The sequence below is a fragment of the Zootermopsis nevadensis genome, unplaced genomic scaffold (genome assembly GCF_977971745.1).
Source record: "Zootermopsis nevadensis isolate Lab colony 2312 unplaced genomic scaffold, Znev_1.0 Znev_ptg000011l, whole genome shotgun sequence".
In the NCBI taxonomy this organism is placed as follows: Eukaryota; Metazoa; Arthropoda; class Insecta; order Blattodea; family Termopsidae; genus Zootermopsis; species Zootermopsis nevadensis.
The window spans coordinates 6,827,308-6,854,011 of NW_028259143.1; the positions used below are offsets into that span (position 1 = coordinate 6,827,308).

The 26,704-nt window shown below is 38.6% G+C and overlaps 1 protein-coding gene across 5 annotated transcripts in view; it reads left to right on the forward strand.

Moving 5' to 3' along the window:
* LOC110828127 (glycogen synthase kinase 3 beta homolog shaggy) overlaps positions 1 to 26,704 on the forward strand; it is a 60,014-nt gene that overhangs the window by 18,661 nt on the left and 14,649 nt on the right. For 2 of the 5 annotated variants that reach the window (XM_022060521.2, XM_022060522.2), the window contains exons 2-3: positions 22,933 to 23,123; positions 24,053 to 24,136. In XM_022060521.2, coding sequence (XP_021916213.1) covers positions 22,933 to 23,123; positions 24,053 to 24,136 — 275 coding nt within the window. Of the gene's footprint in view, positions 1 to 10,454; positions 10,848 to 22,920; positions 23,124 to 24,052; positions 24,137 to 26,704 lie in introns of those variants that run through there. The other 3 variants (XM_022060517.2, XM_022060518.2, XM_022060519.2) reach the window with 3 other exon arrangements.

A 26,704-nucleotide genomic window follows, 5' to 3' on the forward strand; every position in this document is an offset into this window, starting at 1 on the left:
CTAGATATAAGATAACAAAATTTTCAGCTGTTGTAATTATGTAACCTAGTGGGATTTGCTCTAGATCAAGTGTATCCGATTCTGTAAATGGCTGTTGGTTTTTCATCTGCTACAGTTGTAATTCTTGTACCACCATGGCTCAGTCTTATATCTCTCTTTCGTGAGAACAGGGTGCACTGTGTGAAGGTTAGGTCGGCATTCGAGTAGGCGAATATGTGTTGCATGTCCTTAGCCTTACAACTCGCATTAACATTCGTATCATATCGCCTGTTTTATAATCAGGGAAGAAATGACGTATTGATGTTATATGTAGCCATTCGTATTCTTCAGGGTGAAAGAGGACTCTGGGGGTAAATGGAAAGATCAGGTTGACCTCCGAACCTTGAACGGATTTCAGAAGCACCTAAACCCAGTCCTTGTGGAGGAGAAAGAATGAGAAGCAGAGTATTATGTCGTAGGCCTACGTGACTGGAGTTTGTGCCTGCTTCGTTTAGCAAGAAGTTTTGTCTAGTTCAATCTGTTACGTGCAATGTGCCTCAGTAGTTCACTGTAAGTTTGAACCATGAAACTTTCAGTTACCTGAAGAGAATTGGTGTGGAAATAATAAGGGTCTGTTCTTGTTCGTAGTTTTAATGGCTGTATGGAATGAATGAGGGTTTATACATCCACTTTCTGAGTACGGCTGCTGTGGTATGTAAATATTAACGACAGACAAGAAGGATGAAGCGGGCAATTTTTGAAGAGCCGACAGTGCATTTTTTTAAGCACTTGGCTCAGAATGAAGGCCCATCGCTGTTCTTTTGAACTCAAGTGGTTGAAGTACAAGTAGAATAATTTAGCTTTCACAATGTTCAAGTTCAACATATTGTGACTTGGTGGCATCGTTCCAGACATTTGAAGTTCAAGTCTTTTAGGTTTTTTCTTTTTTAATATACGCATCGTTTGAAGAAAACTGCTTCATATGTATAGCGTAGGCTACTGAACTGATTTTAGGCAGGTTTCATAAATGTGCAGTAACATCTGTTAATTTCTTCGTGACTGAAAATATTTTAGAAACATTACACGTTATTCTTCTGATACATGGTATGCCTTTATTTTAATGTAAATCATGATAATACTTTGTGAATTAACACGAAAGATGCTGCCACTTTTCCCAATAATGTTGTTCGTTCGCTTTTAGTTCGAAATTTGTCATAAGTTCCAGGCTGTTTGTAGCGTCGTACAATAGCAGTAAACTAACGTGGAGTTGAGACGAGTATAAATACTTCTTTGCGGACGTTCGGCAGCAGAATTACTTTCTTTAGGAGGCTAGATCGTTGTAATTTTTATTTCCTCCGCCAATTATTTGTTGCTAATTGGCACTCGTGCGTGATTCCCCAATACTTCTCAGAAAGGTTACCATTCTCATTTAGAAAAAAAATTGACACGTGTGTGATGGTGATTTCTTTCCAGTCTGAAAAGCCAGGCAGTAATTTATTGGAGGAAATCATGTAGAAGGGTTGTTCTCACCCTTTACCTGAAACTTGGAGAGGGGAGGGTAGGAAAATGAGATGACGTCAGTCTGATCTGAGACGGCTGTAGGAATTATTTGTTTTATTGAATTTTCTGTCGGCCCGTTTCCTTTAAAATGAATTAGCATATGTTTGCGTCTGTCTGGAAAATGAATTGATATGTTTGGGAGGAAATAGACCTTATATCGCAATCCTATTTGATGACTGGGAGAATTTTAAATTTTTTCAGTTTGTTAATTAATTCTGAATCGGTACAAGTTAGAGAGTCTAATCTCATAAAGAAAAGAACGGGCAGCAGAGATGAAAATGTCGACAATACATTACTTGAATTGGGAGTTGATAATATTAACTAGACCACGAAGGAGGTTGTAGCTCCAAGCATCACTGCCGTTGCACTAGAAGACTGCCATTACCCAGGTTTATTTTTAGACATGACAAACTGGAAAGTATATTTCGTCATCTTCTTTTTCTCAGTCTTAATAATTTCAAATCTTGGCAAGAGTCGTCCTTTCAACTCCATCTAGATTGGCTTTTAAGTAGGTCCTACTTAGAAGGGACACCGCCTACGAATTTGCATATTTAACTGTGAAATGGAGAACGAACAAAATAGTGTAGGTTGCTGATATTTGATGTAGGCCTAATTATAGTCCGTGTTACAAAGGTTGAAGTCGCAACGCGGAGTTTTGATATTTTTCCCCAAGGGTAATAGCATAAATTGTCTATTGTAGGATGAATATTGGTCGGCGAAAAATGAGTACGATGCTTTGGCCCCTGACTTGAAATGCATACAGAATCCAAAGTTAGGATTATTTGCTTTCACAAAGCTCCCCACCATGTCATAAATCATTTCAACCGAAGTATTGTGTTCAAATTATTTAAGATTGTGGAAGTTATGTTTAAAGTTAATTTAACTCCTGAATTCATTGCGTATATTTGCCTATTCATATAATTGCTTTAGAATGCTTGCTGCTATTTTGGTTGTAGGTGGGATTTTTGTCTAAATTGGGAGATTTTATGTGTTAATTTTATATTGTGTCTACACATCTGGTTGAGTATTGGGTCCAGTCGTGGACTCTCGGACACTTAATGAACCTTTCCCATAAAATGCCGGGAATTTCTTGACCAGTTAAGGAAATATCTCCTCCAATAAATTAGCAAACGAAATCCTAGATTTATAATAAAATTAATGATGATGCGACGTGATTTAGGCTTTTGTGAGGGTGTGGGTGGCTTCTCGTAGGAGGCTGTGACCATAAAGAGCTGCGTGGGAAAAAAGATCAGATTTGAGTTTTCGTGAAATAAATAGTTGACACAGATGATTTAACTTAAAACGTCGGAAGAAAATGTTCCAATCATTTATCGGGACGTGGGCACATTTTTTGTAGCTTTTAAAATGGATGTGGGATAAAGTTATATTAATTTCGTATTCCAGCTCAAGGACTTCACATTGAGCTACCTATCAGTTCAGTAATTGATATCAGATAAAGCGTCGGATAAGAAACCACGTCTTGCTTTTGGATGTCAAGTTAGAAACGCTTCTGTAATTGCATTTGCTGTATATGGCTCAGGGACTCGCCAGTGAAATCAATACATGATTCACTTGGTACTTTGACGTTAACAAAGAATATTACAAAATAGTTAAGGTGAAATGTTAATGCGTCTGTCTTGAAGTTTAATTTACTGTTCATTTAGCCCCACAGTCTACATTGAGGCGTTTGAAGGAAAGCGGGTGTAATAATTTCTTCCCAGAATTTCTCTTTTCTTCTTATTTACTTTGAGGGGTAATATGAATATAGATGAAGTCACAAGGTTTCAGACGATGGTGGGGAATAATCTGTTAAATTGTATTTCGGACTTTGTCCATGGTCTATATCAGTGGTATTCAACATTTTTTGTTCGCGTACCCTCTGATATAATTTCTCTTCAACTTTATACCCCCAAAGTTGTTGGTGTATAATTCAAGTTATACATAGTATATAATCTACATCTAAAATAAATTGAATAAATTGCATTACTGATTATTCAGTGTTTATCATAAAATAATATATATATTTTTTTTAAATTTGTCTTCGCGTACCCTAGGTTGAATATCACTGGTCTATATTAACTGTAGTTCAACCAGGGTGTCCAAGAGCTAGGGTTTCTGCCCTTCCCCCCTTTTACCTGACGAACGGAAGACGATCCAGCTTCCGAAACATAATTTTAAGGAAACATTACGATGGACAAAGTTGAAAATACCACTTTTACGCTATGAATATATGTACGAGGCGCGTACCAAAAGTAAGTTTCCCTGGGGCCGTTTACAGAAACAAAACACAATTTCATGGAAATATTTATTGCAACAGATACAGCAAGTGTCAAGCTATTTTTCAACATATTCGCCAAAGGAATTGAGACATTTGTCATACCGTGGGACCAACTTTGGAATACCTGTGTCGTAGAAGTCTGCCGCCTGGGATTGGAACCACTGTGTGACAACCATCTCCGCCTCTCTGTCATTCTCAAAACGCTGACGCTGACCGGACAGGAATTTCTTGAGGTGTAGGAAAAGATGGAAATCACTGGGAGCGAGGTCCGGGCTGTAGGGTGGATGATTAAACACCTCCCAGCTGAACTCCTGCAGGAGACTTGCTGTCCGTCGAGCCGTGTGCGGCCTAGCGTTATCACTGACCGCACTTCACAGTCGGCGGGAGCTGGAATAAGAACCTCCATCTTCAACAGCTGCAACGATGCTACTGTGAGAACGCGGGAAGTGCCGTTAGTGCATGAGCCATGCTACGTCATTGCTCTATCACGTACGCACAGTCGCTTCGCGCAATATAAGGTTTGCTATCTGTGGGACGAGTGGGAAACTTACTTTTGGGACGCCCCTCGTATATTTCAGTTTTCGAGTGCTACATACGCCGTTTGCGCTGTGGATTAAGCCAAGGGCACCGTTTTTTAAAACAGAGGGGCCATTAAGACAAATCAGTTGGAAGTTACGTCTCATTCAGACATCTAGCCACAGAAAAATGCGAGACTCCGAGGCTGAATGGCCCTCATATTACTCCCAACTTCTGTCACTTGACGTGGCAGCTATATTGACGTTTTAAACACATTTCTGGTAGCAGCGATTAATAAATTACTGGCGGATAATTATTTCACGCGGCTATTGCGTTGGAGTTTATGGATAATGAGACTTCATAATGCCGTAGAGAAGATCGTTGCTACCGTACTGCAACGGATTGATTTCATTCCCACGTCGTTATAACCACACTCACGTAAACCTATACGGCGTACATGCCATGCTTCTTTCGTTCTGTAGTTATAACTAATAACTAAGATAAACTCTGAAGCAGGTTTTGGATGCCTCCGTTAAAAGTTTCTTGAGGCAAGATAGTCGAAACGTTAATGAAAGTGGCAGTGTTCTGGTGGTGTTTGTTTTACTTGTTTAAATATGAAGTAACGCGTCGGATCTTAATTTGAACAAATCGGAGTAATCAGATGTAAAGAGAGTTTTAAATTGTTTGTGCCACTGGAATATTGCAGACGCGCTGCGAGACAGTCGTACCGATGGTTCTATCGCCGCTGCACAAGGCTGGCGCCTGTTCGCTAAAATTTAGTGCTAATATAATTAAAATGCCTGCAAAAATTACCTTTTCAGGGAACGGAGTTAGTGTTTGGCGTACGTAAATTACAGTCTGACGGGCGTTCTTAGGTCATGACATCCTTTCTCTTATGGAGCGGTATATTAATCTTTGCACCATTATCTTGATATATTGGTCATGTCAGTTCTGCTGGTACTGCTGTAAAATGTGTTGTCATTGAATTACAACCGATTCACGTGGCTCATAGTTAATGCGAGAAGACGAAATCCTACGGATGTTTTGTACTCGACCTGTCTGCCAATTTTGCGTGTCGTCCAACCACCCACCTACCTACAAATATAGCGAGACAATAGTCGGTTTGTTCTTGTAAAAAGATTTAATAATGTCAAAGGGCCCGAGGTCGTTATTCTCTGGCTGGTACAGCATGTTACTCGACCGATATTAACGTGAAGCTTTGACTTAACGAAAATAGTACGTGGAATTTAATACCACGACTAAGAAGGTTGGTTTATTAAATTCTTGTTCTCGATACGGAGTTTGCACGATGTAGGGCCAGTCCGACTATTGTCTGTTTTCGTCTTTGTTGTTGTTATTATTTTTTCCTTTTGGCCATGAGAACTTCTCGGCATTTCCAACTTGGTCTCTACATTTTCAGTTAATTTGTAGTTAGTTTAGGTCTATTGCCGTGTGAGTCGAGGCCATTCAGTGTAGTGTCTGGCTACGACCTAATGGACTTAGGGGGCTCTTGCCCTGGAGTAAAGCTGTTAAGAACGTGAATCTGACTACTCTCCATCTTGTGCCAAAATTCTGCGTCTTCACTGTGTGGTTCTCAGTTAAGCATAGGAAAGACGTAACCTCCAGAAATATTTGCTACTTTTGTAACTATTGGTACTGTTATACCCCGAATTCTGGTAAGAGTATTACTAAGAAGTTATTGTGTAATGTGTGTCTGAAGTTCATGAACTTTCCAGTAACTTGTTTTACTTTCTGCTTTGGGATCTGTCCAGGAGACGTAACGGCTTTTATACCAATGCAGGCACATATAAAAGCGTTTGTTTTATGTTATTTGTGTAGAGTTCATAAAATTAACAGATTTTATAGAGGTCCTGTCTGTCTTACTGACCGTCCGTCTGTGTCGGACCGCCCCCGTTTCTTCACCGAACCTGCTCGTTGAATTTCGGTCAAATTTTATTTTGGGGTCTGCATTAAAAGTTGCCACATTAATTTGATAATTTCGTATAGTTGAGGTGTTGCAGAAAACATGGCTTTCTTTTAAGTTCACAACTTGTGTTTAGAAGATACTTTGAAAATTGTACTTTATTACTGTGTTCACCGTGATGTCTGTAGTTGGTTTAGCAGTCTAGAAAAGATGTTTATCTGCACTCGTGTTTACTTATCCCGTCCGCCATTTTAGTGTTTTACGCTTTATGGCCGCCCACTACTGCTGTGGATTGGGTTAGTTCAGGGTAAAACCCACTGGTGTCCTTTGGTGATCATGGTGATGAACCTCCAGGTTTCTTAACAGAGGAACTTCATTATCAGCGGCCATCTACAATCATAACAGTAAGCGAGTTTCATTTTTCGTATTAAATACACGATCGCTTTTATTCCCTGACGCATTTGTAGGTCAGAATGAACATTTGAGGCTTTGGGAGCAACAGAATTTAAATAACTTCAGTACACAAAATCTCAAGGCTGAATATATGTGTGTGTAATTATTTTATGTCTAATGAGGTCAGCAATCGGTGGTACATTTGTGGCACTGCTAGTGTAAAGTCTCCTTGTGCCCGAAGAGAGCGAGGGTAGGTGGTCGTGGTGTTATAAGTGATCAGTCTCCTTGTAACGTGTTGATCACAAAAGCAGAATGAATTAAAATGTAATTTAATTCTGTTTTAATGACTTGCTGCCCATAGATGGCGAACTTATTAGTAATTGAAAGGTTCAGGCTATTACAGTATTCCAAGATGAAGGAAGTGGCCTCGAATTTATGAGGTAGAACAATTTTGGCGTCCTCAAATCTGTTATTAGTAATCTCGTCATTATTGGTCAATTATATTGTGAGAATGATTACCCGTCCTTTCACTAACATTCGACACAGTGAAATTAAGTGCATTATAATTGTCTCATATTTGATTAAATTCTGTTTTTACAACTACAGAATTGGTGATGAAGGGGCTTCTCTCTGTTGCAGTAATCCTTGAAGCAAACAGTAAGGCCCTGACGTGATGGGCGACGTTTACTGATTTCTAGCTTTTCTTTAAAGGAATAGCATTGTTTTTCTAGACCTTCCTAGATCAGCAGCTGGCTTAGAATCTTGAAATAATATTCCGCGAGGATTAGATAATAGAGCTTCAGTGGTGGAGTCATCCTTAAGTTTTCTTCCGATGTGTCCACGTCTTGTGCGTTGAAAGAATTTCTTTTGCCACAAAAGACTGACTTCAGATGTTAAGAATGTTTGTTACCGATTCTGAATATGACGAAAACCTTTTGAGTGGCATTTGGACGTAGGCAACAAACATATCTTGATAACTTGCGTTGCGGGCAAGCTGGTCTTGCAGGTGCCATTAACACAAATACGTGCGACTAAATTCTGTTGACCACGGTGAAGTTTCCAAGCTGTAATAATTAATGAACTGTTCATCCAGTGAAAGTTTGGTGCTTATCTTAGAGTCAGTGATATTGCAGCTTAAATCATAGTCCAAGTAGATTTACAGATACCTCACTGTTACTTGAATTTTCACAGCATAAAAATGCGTTTTATAGCAACCAATTAACGTCAACATCCAGCTCTGTATATATGTAGTATGTCGTGGATATTTACCTTAATTGGCAGAGTTTTATCTTCGTTTCAGTAAACACCATTGTTAAAACTCCTAATGAGCGTCACTTAAACAGCATGGATTATATGTGAGAAGTTTTAAACTGGTTTTTGTGTATGTGTAACTTACTGTAAGTAGCCTCGTTTTATTATAAACGTAATTGTCCAAAAATAAAGTAATTGGCGTGACTGATATGTTATCAGTAAGCCTGTAGTAACGTCAGCTGTCTCACCCGATATAAGATGTTAGGTCTGATCGACTTCATGCAGACATGTTTCGGGAACCTTTTCTTAATGCATTCCCGTATACTTTAGTAGTATCGACGCCGCGTTAATGTACTGTCCATTCCCTGCCACTTTCTTTAAGAATATTTATTGATAAACGTTGAATTTCATTCACTGACGTTCGCAAATACGCGTTTATATTTTAAATCGAACATATTTATCGATTTTGTCGTTGTTGATATTCAACTGGGAATATGCAAGTCACACAACTACGTTAATTATAATGTATTGATTAAGCTGTAACTTCTACTAGTAAACAGTTCGACTGGTTCTATTTCCCCGGTAGAAATCGAAGTTTCCCATTTGAGATTTCAGGTTTTCTGGTCTGTGTTGTTCTCTGCTCTTGTATGTACGAGTTAGTAATTAACCAACAACTTTTCTCGTCGTCAGTCCTAAAAGACTGGAAGCGTTTGCATGATGGTGATCTGGGTTTTGTCGCCGTATTTTACTAGTCGGTACATGCCACCATTACCCCCCACACGGTGGCAAAAGCCAGAAGAACATCATCATTATCGTGACCGCCGTGATGACCTTAGACGTTGTGTTTTCTTCGGCGTAGGAACTAAATTTTTATATATTATTTAGACGAGCTTTGTGCTTCAAAGGGTTAATTCACCGGTGCGAGGGTAAAAGTATGTAGAATTAAATACAAAAATGAGCGTACAACTGAAATATTTCTGCATTTTGGCTTATGCTTCTTGTTATTTAACAAAACGATGATTTCATCCTTAATTTCGTTCGTAAATTGTTGTATCACATTTGTATAAATTAAAAATAATAATGTACTTGTTTTGTTTTAAAAAAAATCGCGTCCTGAACTTTTATAAATTAGACGTGTTAGTCCGATTGCTGTTCTGAGGCGGTGTCGTATGCCAACATGTTTTTTTAGCAAGGAGCTGCTTTATGTGGGATAAACGTTGGTACATGGTACAGATTTGTACTACATAGGTTTTGTTTAACTTCAGCCTCATTATACATCCGTTTATAAATAAGCCAAAATATTTTCCGTGCACATCTCGTGACATGTCTAAACAGAAGCACTAAATGGATTGTAAAATAAAAGTGAGTTCTTGAAAAAAAGACGTAGTCATAAGTTATAACTGATCTGGAGTTGCTTATGCATGGTGAGAAACGTGAAGAAACCAACCGGTTGGACCGTGTGGGGGTACCGCTGGTTTAAACAGAAACCTCCTCCTTGCAGTCGGCTCTAATCCGTTGTAGAGATAGGTTGTGTGTGTGAGACACAACACACAGACTCACCGCTGATGTATTCTCGTTAAAATGTGTTGGCCCGCTTTCTCAATATTGCATGGCCGAATTTAGTAAAATCGTGAATCTGTTCGGTCATTGAAATTGGCGAAGAGGACGGCAGAAAAGACGTTTCTAATAGCACTGATAACTGCAACGTGAAATATATGTTCATAGATTAAGCTTTTCCGTCTTTGGATACTGTTAGACACGTTGGCAGTCAGCTGGTGGTTTCTACTAGAACATTTATCGGTAGTTTCTAAAGAAAATAAAAAGTCTTGAGGTTTCCGTAGTTGTGTATGTGTTCAGTGATGTTTTTAAGTGATATCCTGTGTTTCATGATTTAGAAATGATGTATTGTTTCTAAAATGTTTCGTGCTTTTGGGTGATAAAAGTAGGGTAATGCCAAATTTGTATATGTCTTGCGTAAATATGACAACCGTGCTGACGACTTGGGACTTTGCAAATATAACATGGCTGTGTTATTAGTGTCAGGTATGTGTTAATTTGTCGTATATGCTGTCGGTGTTGGCGAATCGTTTAATGAAGTCGATGGAGGGGAAGTGACAGTGGCTGCTTGCGAGGTGTTGTAGAAGAAGCTCTCGACGCGGCTGCAGCCAGCAGCCACAGCCGGTTCGCTTCGTGCTTGGTACCTTGCCGTATGTGGCACACTGACATCAGACACAGTCTTAGGCTTGCGTTGCGAATCGTTTGGTAAACGTAACGTTAAACTGTATTCGTGTCGTTTGAAGATATTGTATTGCAGATTTGTGAAGGGCACTGAGTATTGAAGTCATTAGAGCTGGCTCGCTGAGTAACAAACTATCAAGTGATTCAGTAAATGTATTAGGCGTGTGGTAGCTGTTTCTGTGATGCGTCCTCAAGGATTTGTACATGGCATTTGAATGTTGAAGAAATGATTTGGTCCTAGCGCATTTATGCAGTGACTGCTTTGTTGGGTACTGCGTGCAACTAATGAATGAATTGTGTAAGTGCGCGTTAAATTCATTTTGCTTCTCTTTAATCTACTTATACCGTGCGTAAGGATCTACAAATTGTTTCGTGTGCTGTTTGAGAAGGTGTTTGCATATTTTCGGGCGGTTGAGGCAGTAATGGCTCCAAGCACGGATGTGTCGAACAATAATGATGTTTGGGCCCATCCAGGAATCCACTGGAGTTGTAATCGCATTGATGATAATGCCTTACTTGGGATCCAGAGTGCTTTAAGCGCCATTGAAGTTAGGAACAGTAATTCGTCTTTCACCGCTAGCAACACCAAGATAGCACCAACTTCATCAACCCAAAGACAAGTTGGTCATTCAGAAGCCTCCGGTCTGTCGTCATCGCCTTCGCACACAAGACTTCGGAAGTTTTTCCGAAATTTGAAACATGCTTTATGTGAGTTTGTGGAATTAAATTTATAAGATGCAGTAGAATTGGCTGTATCATCCCATAATTTAGAATAAGGGTCTCTTGATACATTTTTAAGCCTGTTGCCAAGAAAATATTTGGATGTTGGTTTGCGTTGTTCGTGTGGAATGTGTAGACATACGAAATATCAAGTCGTATATTGAGATTCATTTTGGGTAGTGTTAGGAATCAAAGGCACGCTCTTCCGTGCATCAATGAAATACAGTAACGCAAGTATCAAAGAAGTGGCCAAAAGATTCATATAGGATGCCTGAATACCTAATCCCGTAGCTGCTGTCTGCTTAGATCGACAGAATATGCCGGCAAAGCTCGACAAAGAACCATAGATACAGTTCTAATCCTTGCAATCGGGGCAGATAAAAATACGTGATAATTTTGGAATTTTAAGTTTCTACGTCTCGTCACTTCATTTCATTAATTCTTGCTCACGCGTGCAAAGTGGCCGTTTATATGTTTATTAGAAATTAATTATTATTAATAATAGTAATTAATAGTAAACTAAATTGTAGTCCTGTACCTGGAGAAATTACCGAGCTCGACTCGTGTTTGCGATAAATGCGAAAGAAACTATTCATTCGCTGTGATATGCTCCGAAGAACTAGAAATGATCCGTTATTTTGAAGTGTGGTACACAGCTTCTGTATTCCCGTTAACATTAGGCATATGCGTTATTTTAAATCAGAATACTAGGAATGTCGATGTATATAACAGCTGAGTTCGAAAATTGGATTACTGGGGATAGGTTTGGATTGTACTGTTACACAATTATTTCTGAAACTCCGCTCCAGTTACTGAAGTAACAATTCAAAATTTGCTTGTGCCAATCCGTTGCAGTTTGCTGTGATTGGTAAAGACTATTGTAATGCCACATCTCATATTACCGAGATAGCCTCGTGTTGAAGATTATTGCACGCGTGGCCATGATTTTATTTTTCCTTTGTGGCATAAGACTGTATGTGCCTCAAAAATTTCTGTTTGTTAGCTTCCATGATAACAGATTGCATGAAAACATTGGAAAATTATATACGTAAAATTAGCTGTTAGGTCACAAGTCTCCTAAATGCGTATTTCAAATGATATCAACGTTAATTCATTTGCTGTTGCTGTTGGAAAGGCCTTATTTTCGATAATTAAATTATCGGCTGTCTTTAACTTCTGCCTGCTAATGTCGTAAATCATGACTGACGCACGTGTGAAGTAGAAAGAAGATACGCTTATGTTTATTGTACATAATCGTTGTATTTACGCCGTTCACGGCAAGAATTGCCAACACGCATAGGAGAGACTATATGGACCTATCTTCACAAGAATTCTTACATATACAATTATGTATTCAGAACATATTAATGGCAACTTATGAACTTAAGGAAAATAAATTGTGACTTTTTTCCGTCGGATTTGTTGCTGAACGAGTTGATCGCCGCGTTTTCAGTGATATAGGTATGGATGTTAAGGTTTGTCGTATCAGTTTTTAGGAAATAAATGTAGTTGCATCCGACAACAAATGTAAAATCCGTTTTGTGTGCATATCGTTAAACAGGCGCATGCCAGTCCTTTTTAATTCTTGAAGAACGTGCTCTCAGGAAAGCCCAAAATAATATGAGAGGACAGGAAGTGAATGGTCTAATGAGGTACTTCGTATGCTACTGCTAATTTGTTGTCGCAGAATATGAGCGCCATGAAGAATAAGTAACTTAAATTTTATGGGCCATTAAATTGACATGGGTCTACAAGTAAATGTAGATAAAACTATTACATGCATTGACATGACTTACTTACTAACTAACTAACTACCTGGTAGCAGAAGCCGCAGGTCTAACACCAAAGCCCACCACCGAACACGATCCTAAGACAAATCCATTCATTTACCATCCTCCCATTCCATCTCCCAAAGATACATGTGATATAATCCTCCCATCTCCTTCTTGGTCTGCCCAGTGATCGTTTTCCAGAAGGATTCCCTACCTAAATCGCGACTATAAGCCTATGTATCTCTGAGTGCAGTGTCCTACCACCTGCATGGATTAGTTCCTCTGGAATTGAGTCGATACCTGGAGATTTTAACGTTTTAATTGCCCAATGGCATCAACGTCATTAAGGCTGGGTTCCAGGTTGAAGAGCTCTGCTGTATGCACACCTGGCTCTTTAAATTGATCAGCAACGTAACGTTTAGTAACTTAACGAAAGTAATCTTACCGTTTGTCTACGATGCCATGTGAGTCCTGCACGAACATGACACAATCGAAATTAGCAATGCTGTCAAAATATAAGTGATAAATAATTTTGATAATGTTTAAAGTTGGAACCATAGGGAATTACGGTAACAAATAGATGTGAGGTTAATGATGAAATGAGAAGAATAACACCTGGAAGTACTTGTTATCATCCATTACAAAACAGAAGGCGTGACTTTCGCATTCGGTAGGCGTTCTTCACGATATGGTTTGGGCAAAGAACGTTTGTGTGTCGCGTTTTTCGCACAACATTCATTTTATTCCAGTGCAATACTGATCTTGTAACATTCAAATTCAATAACGATTAATGAACACGGGTTTAATAGGAATTTAAATTAGTGGATATGAAGGCGTGGACAAATTATATAAAATGTGAAAAAAGGAAAATGTTTAAGGCTTGGTTCTGTATATTTTTAAATTCTGAAACCGATCGTTATTGGGTGTCTTTTCGGTATCAGATGCTGAGTGATTCTTTGCTGTCAGCAATCGTTTAACCGAGGATATCTTCAGGGCTGATAAAGAACGATGATTTTAAAATAACGAGATTAGATAACATCCCTACAGTTCACACGTTACATCTGTGTTGTTTTTTATGACTGGTGATACTGCATAATCCTGTAGGTGGTTCCCAGTATTTTGGAGGAGCGTGTTCCTTCCATATTCGGGGTAGAAATCTATTTCTGAGACTGATGCAGCAGGTTCCACAACACGATGTTAGTAGAGATTACAATATGAACTGCCACTGCTGTGAAACTAAAATTTCGCTAGTGTGGAACTTAGTTACCTGGGAAAAATAGTAACAGACTGAAATTAGATTATTGATGAAATTGAGGGAATAATGAATTCTGAATAGGCCTATTCTTATATTTATTATTCAGCTCAGAAACTTGATATCCTCCCTGCTTTTGAAAACGCTGATGAACAGGACATACAAAGCAATGGTTTTTCGAGTCGTTTAGTGCTGCTTCGAAACAAGTTCTCGGGGAAATATTTGGATATTGCCTAACTGGGAACTTAGTATTGTTGGTTTATTCGGATGTAGGAGGCTGTGATGGGTTGCACGTGTACATAGGTTGGGAAAGAATTTAGACAAATCTTCTCTGGTCCTTGTTATGTTTATCAGAAATCCCGCATGGACTTTGATAACTTTTTGGTTTTGGAACGCCTTTGCTGCCGTCATCTTGGAATGGGATGGTGGCGAAGCGTTTGATTGGGCAGTAACTTCGCCAAGGATCTTCCAGAAGTTTTCCCGAGCTAAAAATATGGCAAGATATTTCCAAGAGCCTATTTTTATATTTGACCTTCCACAACTTTTTCGGAATGAAGAGTACAAGTAACACCACTTAAAATATGGATGAAACATAATACATGGATGGATTACTCATTTACAAACCAAAATACATTTATTATTTTAAGCACATCGAAGTTTAAGAAATATTTGTTGCAAGAATCCTACAGTAACGGATCTAACGGGCATACCTCGGAGATATTGCGGGCTCGGTTCCAGACCACCGCAATAAATGAGTCACACGAATTTTTTGGTTTTACAGTGCATATAAAAGTTATGTTTGCACTATACTGTAGTCTATTAAGTGTGCAATAGCATTATGTCTAAAAAATTGCGAGAATTACCAAAATGTGACACAGAGACACGAAGTGAGCACATGCTGTTGGAAAAATGGCGCTGATAGACTTGCTCGTCGCAGGGTTGCCACAAACCTTCAATTTGTAAAAACCCCCGCAATATCTGCGAAGCGCAATAAAACGAGGTATGCCTGTATTACTGCAAATTGTGAAGCTCCTCATCATAGTTTTCTCAATCGTATTTCATGTTCTAGTGCCTTGCCGAAGTAATACTGCATGCGTTTACCGTCGTATTAACGAGCAAGAGAGGATAACCAGCCCTGATTAGCAGAGCTCCTGTTTGACGGGAGATAGCGGGTTAGGCATACAATCGCCTTTGATATGTTCACGCATGACTTTATTGAATTGTTTGATGTATGAAAATTAATTAATGTTCAATAAGCTAATGGATTCCGTTGTATGGATTACGTAGCACAAATGTTGGATTATTGGAATTAACTGTATGTGTGAAGAGTTTCTGCATATTTAGTGCAGTGTTTTGGAAACTGTGTTTTGTGGAACCCAGAGGATTCACGATGAATCGAGAGTTTCGACGACTTTGGTTTATCGCAATTTCCTCTCCAAAATAGTGAAATAATATTTTGTAACTGAAACTCAAATGGGAATAGTTCAGTTTGGATCGTATAATTGGAATGTTCAGTACATTCCAAGCAAAAGAAGTGTAATTTAAACTGTTAGCATTTTGAATTAAACCTTTTTTCTCCTTCATATAATATCTCATCTTGTTCCGACAGCTGATGAGCGGTGTTCAGTTAAGTAAGATTTGAGGTTTTTATGGCCGTGAATATGGAGATGTCTGTCTTCTGGGTTGTAGCGTCGTGTAGCGATGATTCGTCCTAATGATGGAGGCAGAAGGGACCTCTGAAACTCTGACAAACTTGTACCAGAATACACAGCGCTACAACCCAGAAGACAGCAATCTTCAGTGTTCGGTTTGTTTTTCCACCATCGCTCCTAACATCAAAAGAATTTCCGAAGAACAGATATATAAGAACTATTGTTATTTTGAAAGGCATAAAATTTTAAAATAACTTTTGTTTCTTCGTACTTCGTGTAAATTTTCTTATCTTGAAGCATTTATATAAGAAATCAAACTAGACTTTCATGATTTAGTTAATATATGTAGGTAAAAATTGTAAAAATTCTGACATAACCCTGTTTCAGACTTTTAATCACTACAAGAAAATTTTAAAACTTTTCTGGTCGATTTATTTTTATAAGTAATTCTCTTCATCGTTTATACCCCATAAAGTGGGGCATAAGACAAGGTTCCATTGGTACTTCATAAACTCGGAACGTTTTCTTGGTCAGATTAATTTGGAAACTTTTGTTTGCTGTGCAAGGATTTGTAGATAGCAAGATAACGGTTTTAAACAATTACAATAATTTGTGACGTTGGTAGTGACTGAATAGAAACATAATATCATTTTCGATCCTTCGTATTTGGAAGCTTCATTGCAGGTATTTTTTATACTCCATAAAGTTTTATAGACATGAAACGATTGAGTAGAGTCCATGTTCTTCAGTCTGAGAGTCATAAACACTCATATACTTTCAAGATAGATTAATATATAGTCTGTGTCTATGTATGTAATGCACGGAAAGAGGTTCTAAGAAAACATTTCTTATTGGCGTAGCTACAGAAATGTGGAAAGTTGTGTGTTGTGCCAGTCTCTCTGACATTTCCACCTGCGACGCTCTGGGATTCCCTCTGATTGCTCAGAGAATTTCAGGTGTGCAAAGAGTTTAATCGTCAGTGTTGTGTTTGCCGGTGCTTGAGGTTTTATTTTCTTTCTAAGATATTTGCGCAGTGATTAACAACTGAAAATGCATTTTAAGTAGAAAGGCCTTGGATTTGTATTGCACGAGTTCAGTTATGTTTAGTCGACATTTTGAAATTATTTACACGCGTATAAAAATGAACATGCCGGCAAGCGACATCTGTGTTATTGTCACGTGACGTGTTCAGTGATGCCTCTCTCCAAGATGCATTTAAGAACGCGCTTTTGTGTATCAGTGCTAACGTCGTTTTACATAGATACCCTGTTACAGTGGCTTTTTGACGTAAATACGTCTATAAGGAAGGGTCATTCGGCAAAAAAGTGTAACGAAAAAGGGAAACGAAAAAGTGTAACAAGTGTACCTAGGGAACGTCGTGTTTACTCGGCATTGTTGTTACCTAGGAAACATTACATTACATTACCTTACCTTACATTACATTTCATTACATTACATTATATTCATCTACCACAGACCCATCTTAAGCGTAACTAATTCAAGTTGATTAACCAATGTCTTAATCAAACTTTACGCAATTGTAAAGCATGTATAAAGGAAATATTTATAATAAAGCCAATATATAAACTTCCTTTCCGTATAGACGTATTTACGTCAAATTCTCCGGAACCGTGGTTCCACTGACAACTTTTGCCTAAGCAGAATGTTCTCTGATACATACGTGTTTTACTACGTAACGTACTGTTCTGGCTGCTTTACTGTTTTAGTGTTAAACTTGGTCTTATCACATTATGGGAATAACCTCTTATACAGGGGGTGGTTGAGAACAAGTTAAGAAGAATATTTGTATCTAAGAGCGATAAGTGACAGGAGACTGGAGACATTGTATAATGAGGAGCTTCATAATTTGTATTCTTCACCAAATATTATCATAATCAGTCAACGGGGTTGAGATGGGCGGTGCTTGTATCTAGCGACGAAAGAGTGGTGGACGTAGTTCGTCTTCTTCCGCGATCTGTCAATCACCCGGCAGGAAATTTATCCACGAGCATGTGGTATAAAATAAGCGTTGTCATCGTAGTTTGTTTCTGGAGTGACGGATGTCAAATGTTGTTCGCCTACGTACTTAAATAGTGTCCATTAAATTATCAAGAGCGCGGATCTGTCACTGTTTGAAATAATCTTTGTTAGCCGGACCCCGATTCATATCATGTCCTCTATTTCTAATTTATTTATGGTTTACCTGACGATGCTGTCAGTAACTCAGAATATATGTCGTTGAATGATAAAGTGACTCATGAATAATGTATTGGAAATTGTATGGAAGTGGTGGTGGCCTTATTTGAGGCTCTACGTATCTCGGTATTTGTATCGGGAACTGATTAAAACCACTAAAACCCTCAGGATAGGTGGGGTCGAGATTTAAATGAAGGACCTCCCTACGGCGACGTTCGGCGTGACGAACATAGATCACCGTGATTTTAAAAATCCTTATCAGCGATTTTAGAAACATGATAGATACGTTTGTGTGGCTTATATTCTTTTACCTTTGCTTGTATCATTACGCTTGCAGATAAATTTTAACCATGAATTAGTGAGTATTATGTAGAGCGACTGCGTGTTAACGCTAATTTCTTATTTTTACTCGTAGAGAGGGATGTAGATGTACGCAGATCTCTGCCAACTTGAGTGCAATTCCGGAGTAGTTTATTTTTAGGGATCCGAAGGCGAAGTCATTGAGAAACGTACGAGTGTGTTGCGTCGGTCAGTACATCGTCCTTAGAGGGCAGCATGAATTGGATAAGCTCTTGAAGAATTGATTGTGGCAGAAAGATGATGATGCGAATTGCATTTCGAATTACTGTGCATGGATTATAAACATTTTTCTTGTAGTTAAATTGAATTAAATTATGGTTTCTTAACGGCGTGTATACTTTTTTCAACAAAATGATATTCCGGCTTAGTTCCGTTAAGAACGAACTCCAAATGTGGAAATCTGTCGTAGGCCTGCGTATGCTCCTGTGCTAAGGTGCTTTTAGGCACAAAGGGCCACCGCATGTCCACTGGAATTTCATTATACATCAGAGACAGAAGACTGGAGAATTAGCGGTATCCGAACACTCCACGGAATCGACTTTGACAGAACTGAAGTCCTTGCCAACATCTGGACTAAACGCTATCGAAATAATAAAACGCCCTCGGAACTTGAACCGTGAAGTTGGGGTTCAGACTAAGCAAAGTTTGTCTGGCTTTACCTCTTTTCCTGCAGGCATTCTGCGAAGTCTTCGCCCGCTGAACGTCAGCCATGAGACGGATGTAGTCCATGCAAGTCTAATTTTAATTTTCGTCTTTCGCGTCTTCATTTCTTAATACCTTTGCCCCATTTCCTTTTATTCCGGCCCGATTCTTTTACAGTTTACCCTGACTGGCTTATCATTAATACGTGTTTCTCTTAATTCATAAATGCCAGTAAAGCTTGAATGAATTATGTAACGATACTAAAAGAACACCTGATGTTATTTTAGCGTCTGAGGAACGGTACAAAGATGTCGGATGCCAAATATTGAATGTTGTCTCGAACTACATACGGTGTGACAAGCATAACACGTATAACGTTTTCTTTGCGAAAAAAGAATGGCTTAACAAAGGCCGAAGTATTGTGCATAACCTTTGTTATCATTTAAAACAGTCCTTGACTCGACCCGAACATTATCTGTGCTATCAGGTCCCGGCCCGTGCAGACCTCTAGAACTGTGCATTGAATTCTGGCCGCGAAAACCGAAGGGCATTTGTGGGTTTTTGTATTGAAAGCGATAATAGCGATTACTGTTTATATCTTGCCGCTGTATTTGGTGCATTAAATTGCACTACGTCGTTTTAAATGCGCCTTTTAACACAGTCCATTAAATATGTTCTTAGAATCCAAATGATGCACTCACTACTTTGCACTCTATTAGTCGAGAAGATGAGTAATCCGGATTATTGGAACTGACGAAGAAGTGTCAGTCGTGGTATTCTGGGTTACACCGCCGTATCACCTTGTAAATGGTTACCAACGTTCGAGAGGAATGTATCTCGTCCTCCAAGGTTCCGCAGAAACGTTGGTATCCACTTACATGTCTGCACATCGTGACAACCCAGAAGATCACATTCGACATCTTTACCACCACCAGAATGGCAAATCTCAGACAAAGAAGTCGTTAGAAGTTAACTAATGTTATTTGTTGCCATTGTAAAGACCCTGAAGAATTTGCCCTCTCTTGTTGTCAGGATGACCCGGAATAGCTCAGGCAGTATAGTGCTGGACGACTGGGGCAGAGGATTTTTCCTCCACCCAGCCTCCTGTCCAATGGGTACCGGGGGTCCTTTCCTGGAGGGAATGCTGACCACTCACCTCCATCTAGTGCGGAGGTCAAGAAAGAGTAGGACCTATACCTCCACTCCCCCGTTTAGTGGGACAGCTAAACTTGCTTTACTTGTCACGCATTATACAATAGGGGATGTAAAGGAGAATTGGGGCGTGAGGGAGAGAAGAACCGTGGTCCACATGCTGTTGATATGCGCAGTCTCGCATTCAAGTCATGGCTACCTGAATTGAGGGAGAGCCAGGTTGTGGATAAGCAGGGTGGATAATTGTTGGGGTGTGGCATTGATTTACTACATACTGGGGAGTGGAGTGAACTGGGGTGTGAGTTGCATAGGAAAGACAAATGGGGTTATCCTTTAGAAGAAGAAGAAGAAAAGAAAAAAAGATTGGCCTTCTAAAAATAGTGGTGGATGGTTCTAATTAGTTTTCATTCTCCTTGCTTACTTGATGTGCCTAGAAACTTCAGAGCTTCAGAGAAGACCTAAAATTAAATATTATTGAAACAGACTTGTAATTGTTCTTCTAATTCTTTTACGCACATGCTCAGCCCAAGAATTGTCACTGGAATAGATAGAAAATGATATAGTGTGGTGTGGTGGAAGATGAATATATATTTTAGAAGACAGTGCATTAATCCCTGAAAGATGGAAATAATACAACTGTTAGTGGTAAAATCTATATTGCTTTTGTGATGTGTACTATTATGCTTGAGGCTTGCATTCATTACTGTATGTTAAAACAGCATTTATATGTAATTTTGAAAAACCATATAATTAATTGGAGTAAATAACATCGTTATTGTACAACTCGTTAGGATTTGCCACATTTTTCTGTAGGGTGTTGGAGGAATATGAAAGTGCTGAAGGTAGGGTCCTTTATATAAATGACAAGAGCAGTCTACTATGTTCATGAATAAAATATCCGTCTTTTTTTTTTTTTTTTTTTTTCAAGCCTATTGTGACTTCAGTGTGATCTGTCTTGTTTTAGGTCTTCTTATATTTCTCCATCCCTTTGGTCTGTACTGTGTAACTTTTGTAGATATACACTGTGTGTATTTGAATAATTTTATTTTGTTTTAATCTGCAGGAGTCTGCAGTGGCCGCGCAGTCTGAGGCGTGGGCCTTGTGCCGCTTGGTAGCTGGGACCGTGGGTTCGAATCCCACTCAAGCCGTGGATGTTTGTACGCCTTTTACTGTGTTGTGCTGTCCTGTGTACAGGTAGAGGCCTTGCGACGGGCCAATCTCTCGTCCAAGGAGTCCTACAGAATGTCCATGGATCAAGCCAACGAAAAAGTTGGGACCCGCAGTGCTCAGGCACTTGAAGAACGGGTCGTTCCCAGTATCCCGGTTTTAATCTGCCAGTGAGGATGTTTTGCATGTGCACAGTCACTGTGTTGCTTGCTGCATTTCCTGGCAACACTTCCATCAGATATCCTCACTGTATCTGTTCAAGTTCTGTCTCTGGTAGTTTGTTCTTGTTACTCCTGTGTTGACCTCCAAATATCATTTGTTTTCTTCTTTTGTTGTATGTAATTTATTATTGTAAGTATCCTGGTTCAACCATTGTTTTATAGAACTTGCATCTGATTACTATTCTTTTCTTGTTTTAAGCGTGCACTTTATTGCCCCGTACATACTATTAAAATTATCAGTTTTATAGTAGTATCTACTTTGCCATAACAACACAGTAACTTCATAGAAACTTTAATGTGTTGGATTTTTCAGTTTTGTTATCCAGAACGAATTTTGATCTTTATGCCTGTGAGAGTAAAGTAAAGGGTGAGCGTTCAGTTATATATAGTAAGAATGTATATAATCTCCTCACAAAATAATCGTGGTTAGTCATTTATGTTGGAAAGGGACCCAGATTTGGGGAAGGGTTAAAATTTTCCGAAAATCTCGTTGAAAATTACCACTTGAAACACTGAGACAATATGGGATGGCACAGTTATATTAATATACTGGGAACGACCTGTTCTTCAAGTGCCTGAGCACTGCTAGTTCCAACTTTTCGTTGGCTTGATCTATAGACATTTGGTAGGACTCCTTGGACAAGGGATCGGCCCGTCGCAAGGCCTCTACCTGTACACAGGACAGCACAACACAGAAAAACGCGGACAAACATCCATGGCTTGAGTGGGATTCGAACCCACGGTCCCAGCGACCAAGCGGCACAAGGCCCACACCTCAGACCGCGCGGCCACTGCAGGACCCCACAATATTAATATATGTATTAGTATTGGCCTTTTGTATAATTTGTGCTGAACCTTCTGGTTCAATGGTAGTTAGTATATATAGAGTTTCTTGTTAAAATATGTTACCACAGAAATAATTATATATGTACTGTATCAATGGAAATACCATTTATTTATGAGGTATGGGAAAGTTATCCCAAACGTAGAGAATGTCTCAGATTTCTTTCAGGAATATAGTCAGACTAATAAGATTATAATCAGTGCTATGTAGTGGCCGCAGTGTAATTTGTTATCCTCAGAATAATTCATCCGTAGATATCTCAAATGGGGTGCCATGGATAGTGGGATATTTCATTTCTGCTTTACATTTGCCTTGTTATTAGTAGTCCTTCTTTCTGAGTTGACCACATTGTAATCTAGTGAGGAATCTTCTTCTTCTTTTATGGCTGTCCGGTCTGTATTCGGTCCATGGCCTCCTCAATTCTCCTTTCCGTTCGGTCCTTCTGTTAGGTCCGTATGTCTGAGGTTTTGATTGAGGTTTCGAAACATCTTCCTTTTTACGGTGCAAGGTTGTTAGCCTTGCGACCAACCCCCAACCTGGAGGACTGGGAATATGTAAAGCAATTTAAGGCTTTGTCAGAGTACTTAAAAGTTTCCAACCTGCCACTAACTAAGTGCATGTTCATAATATTTTTATTTTATTTATTTATTGAAGTTATCAGTGGACCAAATAAAACCTTTGGAAATAGTTTCTTGTTCTTATTGTACATGATCACCATACTTTATTCTTTTGTAATAATGCTTTGTGCAGTAATATTGTTATGCCGTAAAATAAAATTTGCTGTGTTTTTTCTCTCTTTGCATGTCTCTACTCAGGCAAGGATGGTAGCAAGGTGACAACGGTGGTGGCCACCCCTGGACAAGGTCCTGACCGACCCCAGGAAGTGTCCTATACTGACACTAAGGTGATAGGCAATGGAAGTTTTGGCGTGGTATACCAGGCAAAATTGTGTGACACTGGGGAAATGGTGGCCATCAAAAAGGTCCTTCAAGATAAGAGGTTTAAGGTAAGGGACATTGTAAGTCCAACTACTTCCTCTGTGTAAAATGAAATTTTGCTCTAAGAAGTGTGAATTCGCTTTACAGCAGAACCTTAGGAATCAGTCTTGGAAGCGCTGCTTGACAGTATAAGCATCTTTCTTAACATTATGTTGGTTAAAATAATACCAATAAGTGTGTTACAGGGGAAAGAAAGTATGTTTCTGGTGTATGATAGTGTGAATAGCGCCATGTCACTGTGTGTCTGTAGTAAGACATATACACATCATACCCCTGCTTTGAACATGGCCCCACGCAGTCACATATAACCTCATCTATCACTGCAGCTTCAACACAGCTCTCTTATTCCTCTATATAAAAGTTGTGGGTCATGCCTTCAGAAATTGACACACTTGCATGTTTGTTTTGTTAATGGTACAGAATTAACAAGTATGAAGTTGAGGTAGACTTCAGTGGTGTTTTGTCTGTACCAAATTTAATCAAAATCTGCCAGTTTGTTTGAGGTTAGTAGACGTTGGCTGTGTGTTGTGGCGTATATGTCATAGTAGCAAACCTAACCTAAACTGTTAACTCTGAAAGTTGAAGTCCAGCTAGCAGCCCCGTAGTATGGGTATTTAAAATCCCTGTACAGTCGTAATGATAATATAAACCTATCTTTCCTTAGGAAGGAATTCAGATACAGAAAGATCAGATCATGCACATGTGGCAGTTAGTCATAAAAATGAAGAGAAACTCCATTGATCCATTTTTATGACATTACAGGTAAAATCTCTGTAATGGCTTTTCATGGGAAATACACTATTTTAAACATTGATGTTATAATATACTGATCCACTAAACTATGGAATTACTATTCTATCTCTATATTTAATTGCAAGTCATTATGAATTTGGTTCATTTGCATTGTATCTAATGTAGTGTTATATTTTCATTTCAGAATCGTGAACTTCAGATCATGAGACGCCTAGAGCATTGTAATATAGTGAAACTCAAGTACTTCTTCTACTCTAGTGGTGACAAGGTACATTACTTTTTTCTTATATATATATATGTATTATACATTTGTTGGAGAATGCATGCTGTATTGGGCTTATTCTGACCCCCCCCCCCAAAAAAAAAAAGAAAAAGAAAAAAAGAAATGTGCCCCTATTAAACTCTGCATGTATTTTGAGGTACAGTTGTAATAAAATATATTTATTATTTTGTCATTTAATTATGAAGGAGTGATTCAGGTTGATTATAGTTACACTGAGGTTACTGACTCAAATTAATTGTTTATTTTTATTTCATGTATAGTGCAATAAGACCCTTTCACATAACTCCTGATTTTTGTGTGATTAGTACCCCCCCTCCGCCTAGCTATAAGGGATATGTTCTTTTTTTTTTATTGCACCGTTTATGCAATTAATTTTCTTACAACTGTCTCCTTTATGTCTTTGCTTTTGGCTTTATATGCTTTGGTGTATTATACCACTAACAGTGTTCTGGAGTGGATCATTTTATTTATAAAAACATGGGACATTATTTTATTCATATTTTAAGGTTATTATTATTATGCATTTTTTAGAGATTAAAATTTTGCATTTTTGGAAGGTTGTAAGCCATGAAGCAATAAATTAAATTAAAAATTTGTCAAAATATCAGTGAAACATGCTTGCTTTAGATTCGTATTGAGTAGGTATCTGGATCATCTTTGTTACCAGGTATCTTGACTGATGTTTTTTGCATTCCTGCTGAGTCCCAAACATACTTAGTTTCTTAATGTTCATACATACCTAATAATAAATACATTCTTGCTCATTTAGTTTTAGTTGTTGTTTCTTTGTTTTATCCCCCCCCCCCCCCCCCCCAAGTATTTGCAGCCACACAGACTTTATCCACAATCATCAGTTACACCCTAGTTCTTCTGTTCTTGAACATTTTCTTATCCTCGGTACATCTGAAAACCAGTAAAACATATTTATAGTAGAATTCAGCTGTTTGAGCACCCTTTTTTCTGACTGGTTTGACTGGTATCAAGAATTAAGTATCATTGATTGTGGTAATGAGTGGATGTAGAACTGGTTTACTCACCGCCTTCCCTTTCCCATCATAATGCTACCGGATATGAAAGCGGACTGTCACTCACAGTGAGATGTGATGGAACACTCGCCTTGCAGTCCATTTAAATCATTATCTTCATAAGTAATAGCCATTGTCTATCAAGCTTGTTGCCATGGTAATGCTATTAAGGGATTCTTGGCCTTGTGGTTGACCTTAAAATGGCTAACAATTGTCATGACACCCAACCACCTGCCCACCCAGTTTGTGTGGTTTTTGATGGTTATTTCCACTGGTGGAGGTTTTAGTTTCTTTTGTGTTTGATGAGACAAGAAAGTGGTCATGAATGGAAAGTAGGGAACTGTTGTTGCCTATTTTAGCATTCTCTTCGTAGAAGGCTTAAAAAATCACAAAACCCTCAGGATAACTTCTTTGTTCAAGTCCCATTGAAAATTGTTTTGGTGAGGAGATTATTGAAACAAAACCACAACCCTGATTAATCTGCCCAGGGTTCAAATCCTGTTGTAGGTAATTTCTTTAGTTTGAAAACCAAGTTCATTGGAAAAATGGTGTCCAGATAAGTTGTTTTTTTCGGTGATGAGATTACAAGAACAACGGAAACAACCGCGAAAATCTGTCCTGGGTTCGAATCCTGGTAGAGTAGGTTTCTGTACTCTGTAATTGAGCAAGATAGAAGAACAGTGTTAAGTACTTTAAGTGTGTAAGCATTTGTCAGATTATCCACTGTAACACTGCAAGCACTCTATTGGTTTAAAAATAAACAGCAGATATGAAACAAGGAATTTATAAATTTGTAGGTTATAGTCACGATTTGAGTATATCAGAGAGTACTCTTAAAACTGAGATATAAATTTATATTTATATAATTTAATCTTGTGTCTTTTTACCAGAAAGTAAAAGTTTGACCTATTGCCATGACGTATAATATGGACAAATGTTCACCACACCCTTATGTAACTTTGTATGTGCAAGTTTTTTGTGATTATGATAATCTGTTAGCATTTCCTATGGCTGAAGTGGCCCTGACCTGAGATGCATGTGTGACTTAGCGTATTGATTGCTGTCTTCTGGGTTGTGATGTTGCATCACAACCCAGAGGACCACATTTATTATTTTCACTGCTGTGAGAACTGGAAAACTTAGGTATGTATGATTTTGAACATTTTTTTGGTTTATGTGTTGATATGTTGTAGATTGAATTAATATGTCTGTTGTGAACACAGTAGTGAACCTTCGGTTTCCATAAAAGGTATGGAGTCTCGTGGGTAGCTAAGAAACTATTAGCTTCTCAGAAATCACATTTATATTTTTGGATATGGAATGAAAAATGGGCAGGGTATTGCAATTTGATTCGGTGGCGTAACTTGTGTTGTTGAAAGTTACTTTTTAACTTGTTCACGAATTCTTAATTTGTTTTCTGAAGTACGCTTTTCTAATAAATATGATAGTACCTTCCAAAAAATCAATAGTTGCAGGAACAATTACTACCTTTGTTATTTACACCAGTTCATAAACTGTCACCCTAACC